Below are 6,788 nucleotides of genomic sequence, written 5' to 3' on the forward strand. Positions count from 1 at the left end.
AGTCAATAATCATGCAGATTTATGTTACAAACTTATAGAATTGTACAGTAAGAAAGTTATTTCCTTTAACCAGGAAATTAACGTTCTTAGAATTGACAAGACGGTTGACCCTGAGTGGTCAGCTAAATATCTACAGTGGATCTAAAATATTAATAATTAATCATAATTAGTTATGGTTAATTATTCATATTTCCCCATGAGTTAAATTCGCTACAGTGTTTATGTAGTATGTTAGACTAGTTTAAGTGTTTATGTGGTTAATAAAACCTTACTTGTATCACACTTGACGTGGTTCATTGTTTGCTCATAACTGAGTCACTTAATCATGCAGATTTATGCCAGAAGCTTTTGTAGAATTGTACAGAAAGGAAGTTATTTCCCTTAACCAGGAAATTAACGTTCTTAGAATCGACAAGACAGTTGACCCTGAGAGGTCAGCTAAATATCTACAGCGGATCTAAAATATTCATAATTAATTATAACTAGTTATGATTAATTATTCATATTTCCCATGAGCTGATTCGTTACATAGCTGAAAAGTATTTAAAGTGAAACAGATATATTGTTATAGATCAGGGGTCCATCCTGTTCCTGGAGATCTACCTTCCTATAGAATTCAGTTCCAACCCTGATTAAACAAACCTGTCTGTAATTATCAAGTGCTCCTTCAGATCCTAATTAGTTGGTTCATGTGTATTGATCAGGACCAGGTTGGGCACCCCTGTTGTAGATTAATAGTGTGGGCTAAGTGAGGGCTGCTCGTGCAGGGCCAGCACTAAGGGGCCAACGTTTTGCCAATGAGCAAAATCTCAGAGGCCCTGCGCTGGGGGCCCTTAGGCTAGCCCTACGTGGACCCGTAAAGGGCCAGTGCAGGCTTGCTTGCAGGGTTGTTTAATTTGTGTTTAAGAGGTCAAATTAGTGGTGATTTGTAATAGACCAGAGCTACAATCATTGTAGGCAGTAAACAATTTACCATTCCTTGACTAAATCACACTCTTCATAAAACTTGCTATATCAGAAATTCAATAGATTAAGTGACACTCAACAGGCAGTAACTTCCATATTTTATCAGCTGGCCAGGACTTTGTTCCACACCTAATAAGTACACTGTACCTAATTATTCACAGTGAAACAATACAGAAAGGTCACATAGCTTGTTTTTTGATCGCCAACTGACAATAAGTGCTTTATCCAGTAAATCCAGTGACATTTTAGGATACACCATCAGTTGTAATACAAGAACAACAATGGATCACCCATCTATACACAAAACACACCTTAACAACAAGGCAGTATTTTCATAACAAACTTTGCAGCTTTTAAGAGTCATTTGATTCCATAATGTGAGCAGTTGCAAGCAAGTCAACATTATTAATATTTAAGCGACATGTATATTCAACCGCACCCTTCCAGTGACATTAATATTAGACCAACTACAGTAGTCATTCTTAATGCGGATATGAACCTATTCAAGTATGAAGAGAATGGCAGCTTAGGCTTGTACAGACAAAACAGTTTTCCCACTTGAATGTCTTCCTTTCAATATTGGAGCACATTGACATGCATGATGGCAGGGAAAACAACGGTGGTAGAGCATGTGAACCTATTCATCATAATATTGTACATACAGAATGCTTTTGCAGCATACATGCATAATTTTCGGAACTTTTATATTCAGTGAGTTGTTTATTTTAGTAATTTAATGAACTGCAAGAAGACCCATGCAGAGAGTGCTTGAGGACAGTAGTGTTGTTGGGTCTCATGCTCTGTTAACCTGATCCGAGTAACTGAGAGCTAATGAATTGAAAGCATTAGAGGTGACATCATCCTTGTTTAGTTCTGCCAAAGACACAGTGTTTTACCAAAAATGGTTTATAAGTGAGGGCTGCTCGTGCAGGGCCAGCACTAAGGGGCCAACGTTTTGCCAATGAGCAAAATCTCAGAGGCCCTGCGCTGGGGGCCCTTAGGCTAGCCCTACGTGGACCCGTAAAGGGCCAGTGCAGGCTTGCTTGCAGGGTTGTTTAATTTGTGTTTAAGAGGTCAAATTAGTGGTGATTTGTAATAGACCAGAGCTACAATCATTGTAGGCAGTAAACAATTTACCATTCCTTGACTAAATCACACTCTTCATAAAACTTGCTATATCAGAAATTCAATAGATTAAGTGACACTCAACAGGCAGTAACTTCCATATTTTATCAGCTGGCCAGGACTTTGTTCCACACCTAATAAGTACACTGTACCTAATTATTCACAGTGAAACAATACAGAAAGGTCACATAGCTTGTTTTTTGATCGCCAACTGACAATAAGTGCTTTATCCAGTAAATCCAGTGACATTTTAGGATACACCATCAGTTGTAATACAAGAACAACAATGGATCACCCATCTATACACAAAACACACCTTAACAACAAGGCAGTATTTTCATAACAAACTTTGCAGCTTTTAAGAGTCATTTGATTCCATAATGTGAGCAGTTGCAAGCAAGTCAACATTATTAATATTTAAGCGACATGTATATTCAACCGCACCCTTCCAGTGACATTAATATTAGACCAACTACAGTAGTCATTCTTAATGCGGATATGAACCTATTCAAGTATGAAGAGAATGGCAGCTTAGGCTTGTACAGACAAAACAGTTTTCCCACTTGAATGTCTTCCTTTCAATATTGGAGCACATTGACATGCATGATGGCAGGGAAAACAACGGTGGTAGAGCATGTGAACCTATTCATCATAATATTGTACATACAGAATGCTTTTGCAGCATACATGCATAATTTTCGGAACTTTTATATTCAGTGAGTTGTTTATTTTAGTAATTTAATGAACTGCAAGAAGACCCATGCAGAGAGTGCTTGAGGACAGTAGTGTTGTTGGGTCTCATGCTCTGTTAACCTGATCCGAGTAACTGAGAGCTAATGAATTGAAAGCATTAGAGGTGACATCATCCTTGTTTAGTTCTGCCAAAGACACAGTGTTTTACCAAAAATGGTTTAATAATCCTGAAAATGGATTACATTATTCATTAATGTTTGATATAAAATGGTTTACAAGCATTAGATATCATATGTCTGTTTTAAACGTTATTAGACCCCAAAGCCTCACTTTATTCTTTTTATAATGAGATGAGTGAGTGCTTCACATCTGGTTTTTGTACTGTATCGTTTTATTTGTCCTGTATCAATGCCAGTTTGCTTTGAGTGCTTTGTGATGATGTAGATTTACCAGGTGCCTCAAGTAAAGCCTTTACCAAGCATGTGCATTTCCTTCATTGAACTGGGCTGAAGAGATTGATATCATTTGATATAAAAGACTGCTTGCACACCACATTTTCCTCTGGGGGTGGGGGAAGGGATTTAATACTCTGCAGTGTCCTTTCTCATGTCTGGCTGGACCCTGGAGATCACACTGCATAATCAGTGTTGACTTCTTTCAATATCTGGTTCCTATCATACTCATGAGGGTCAGTTCTGTTTGAAAGTGTCTTTATCTTCTGTGTTAACTGTATATGAGAGCTTAGAGGAAATACAATCCACTGAACAGCCATTACTTAGGTTGTGCAGAGCAGTTTGGTCAAAGATGTGGTACAGCTGTTAGCACACGTGCACAATGATCCTGTAACCCCTTTTTTCTCCAAAGAATTTCCTGTGAACTGTCTGTTTCCCCAAAATTGGTCTCTGGTTACACAAGAAAAAAAACGAATCTCCTGAAATAGCATTGTAATTAGTGCACTACTGTAATACAATGCTGTGAATCCTTTATGGTTTATGTCTGTGTTTCGACTTGTTATTGAAAGAGTGTATTCACAACATGAGAAAATTTATAATATTTTGCTTTTTCCCATCATATTTTTATCAACAGTATTTTAATTAAAAGCATATTAAGCTATTGCCAAGGTGTGAATTTTTGTCTTCATTATAGTTGATGAAACACTCTTCGGTTAACAAACATTTTCAGCAAGACTGAAGTGAAGAGCTAATGATGATGACATAGTTAGCATTTTTGTATGCTCACACTTCATTATCGTATTATGTTATCGTAACATGGAAACAAGTAATTTTAGAATTTACCATTTTGGGAAGCAATGGGCTTTTTAAATAGATTTTTGGTTTGGTTAAGGTCAGTGGTTGACACAAACTCAATATATTTTCACATTTTATTTTACGACATAAAATACATCAGTAATACCTATGTGACGAGTGGGGCTGGGGCCGAGAGCCGTGGGAACAGAGTGAGGCCGGTGGAGTAATTGATAATGAGCGACACCTGCGCCACTCACCGGTCTCGAGTCCCACAGAGGAGCTCCGGAAGGATAAAAGGAGGAGTTACGACAGTGAAAGACTATGTTTTTTTTTTAAACATTTTACTTGTCTTGAAAAATGCAGTTCCTAACAAGTGGCTAAATGGGACTAATGAGGTTGTTGGGGACATTAAATATCTTCACGCCAATCAAGAAATCTTATCTGCTCACTAGTACACAGCCTCACTGTGTTTATAATCATGCTCTTGCTAGCTATTCTAACTCAAACTTTCATGTCAGAAGTGTGTAAAGGCATAAAAATAATCTTTTTTGAATGAGTTCACTGGTGGTGGTTGAGATGAGACCCCAAAACATGATTGTAACGCGCTTTGGGTGTACAGCAATACACAATAAAGCGCTATATAAATGCATCATTCATTCATTCATTCATTTGAACAAACCAAAATGAATCACAACTGTCAGTCACCACATAAATGCAATAAAATACTTATGAATCAGATAAGTTGGCATCTTTTCTGTGCATTCTTCTAACTATACAGTGGTAAACTTTATTGTTAGAAGAGTACATTACTCACGGTGGTATGATGACAAGCAAATGTACAACTCTTGTACCCAAATAATACAATGTGAAAAAGAAGGCACAAACCAAATTCTTTAGTTACTGATTAAAAATATTATGAGAGCAGTTGACGCCACATGGAGGGTTTTTAGATTCTCCAAACAGACAAGGTTTCTTTTTATGGTTTGTCTCTATCCTCCTTGCTGTTTGTTTCACAGCTGCTGGTGAAGTGGGGTCACAATTTAATTTGGTCATCTGTCAGGACAACTCTCAGTACATCTCAGTAGATTGGTGCCATTACATTCACTTCTCTCACAGCCCTCCCTGGCATTCCTGGCCTTTTCACTGAACTCGTTTCACCCAGTCGTGCATTCCACATTCTAGATGCACTCCACAAGGAGCATTTCACAGCTGCGCGGGACGGAGACTCCACTAACTATCTGAATACAACAGGCTGAAAGCTAAGCTCAGAGTTTTGACGGATGTAGTTCTGCTCTGTGCCATCAACAAGTGTCTCTTTCAGCATTTGTCACGTGGCTCAGTGGTGTGCAAATGTGGGCGTTGATATGCAGATGTACTTTATTGCTGCTCTTTTATCTTTGCAGGTTGAGCTACACGTGCATCTTGATGGTGCTATTCGAATAAAGACCATTATAGAAGTAGCAAAGTAAGTGACGTATTCCAATTACATACCATGATAAATATATACTTTCCATATTTTCTATGGAAAAGATTAATATTTTAATAATTATTTATATACTAATTATTGTTTGTTTTATATTAACATTTATTATATTGAGTATATTTATTGTTTGTATTATTATTATTATTTTAATTGCATTTGTGTGATATATTTAAAGCGTTCTGAGGCCAAAGGAACAATCCCAAATTTAAGTCGATTTTAACTCCTAAGCTCATCTTCACTGCAACTCTAAAATCACTACTATTTAAAATGATTTTATAGATTTATACAATGATTTATTTTTTAATCTTGACAGGCTATGGTCAATAATAATGCTGTGATCTGTTTTTGGCTGAGAATTAAATATTTTGTAATGCTTAGGCTATTCCAAGTTATCAGATAAGCTTCAAATTATTTTTTATAATGAATCAACAGCACCATAGGTCTTAGGTAAATAGATAAGATCTAATTTTAGACAATTCTGTCATCTTTCCATTAAAACTTTCAAAGCTCTAACCACTGACCTCTGGGTGTAACTGTCTCAGGCGGCGGGGAATCACTCTACCTGCAGGCAACGAGGATGAAATGAAAGACCTGTGCAAAATGCATGAGCCGGGCACACTCACAGAATTCCTTGGCAAGTTCAGTCACTACATGCATGCCATTGCGTAAGTAGTTGTGCCAAGAAAAGATCTGCTGGCTCTTACTAAATTGTGTTGCTGATTTGCTTGAAGATTGCATTGAAGCCAAATATGATGTTTTTTCTAATGATTTTATGACATTATTACAATTTTTCCCTGAAGATTTTACACCAACAACAGTTCAGTCATTCTTGAGAAGTGGGACAAAACAGGGTGCAAAATTGAAAAAATAAAACCTTGTACTCAGACAAGTGAAACTACATTTATGAATCTTATATGTACTAAGCTATGTTTTTTGATACAACCTCCTAACTTTTCTCTTTTTTAACAAAATGTGCTTTTTTTAGTTTGGACTGTGTAATATAATTTCAGCTTTATTTTTAACAGCATTCAAGATGTTTTTAACATTTCAAAATACATTCTCGTGTTAGCAGACAGATTACACTTTCACATGTGACCAACAATTCCACAACAAATATAAAATATCATAATGAAATATTATCAAAATATTCAACTGACGGAGGTGACAGAACTGACGGAGTTGACACATCTGACGGAGGTGACGAAAACCTGAATTTGTTGTAATTTTAACTATCAAATACATTGAATCAGTCAATTACTGTATTAAAACAAACA

The 6,788-nt window shown here is 36.7% G+C and overlaps 1 protein-coding gene across 2 annotated transcripts in view; it reads left to right on the top strand.

The window, feature by feature from the left end:
• Positions 1–6,788, top strand: part of LOC107564650 (adenosine deaminase-like) — a 19,604-nt gene that overhangs the window by 3,140 nt on the left and 9,676 nt on the right. Inside the window, exons 2-3 of one of the 2 annotated variants that reach the window (XM_016249785.1) lie at positions 5,435–5,496; positions 6,057–6,179. In XM_016249785.1, coding sequence (XP_016105271.1) covers positions 5,435–5,496; positions 6,057–6,179 — 185 coding nt within the window. Of the gene's footprint in view, positions 1–5,434; positions 5,497–6,021; positions 6,180–6,788 lie in introns of those variants that run through there. The other variant, XM_016249786.1, reaches the window with a different exon arrangement.

Source organism: Sinocyclocheilus grahami, unplaced genomic scaffold (assembly GCF_001515645.1).
Source record: "Sinocyclocheilus grahami isolate Dianchi unplaced genomic scaffold, SAMN03320097.WGS_v1.1 scaffold953.1, whole genome shotgun sequence".
NCBI classification, from domain to species: Eukaryota; Metazoa; Chordata; class Actinopteri; order Cypriniformes; family Cyprinidae; genus Sinocyclocheilus; species Sinocyclocheilus grahami.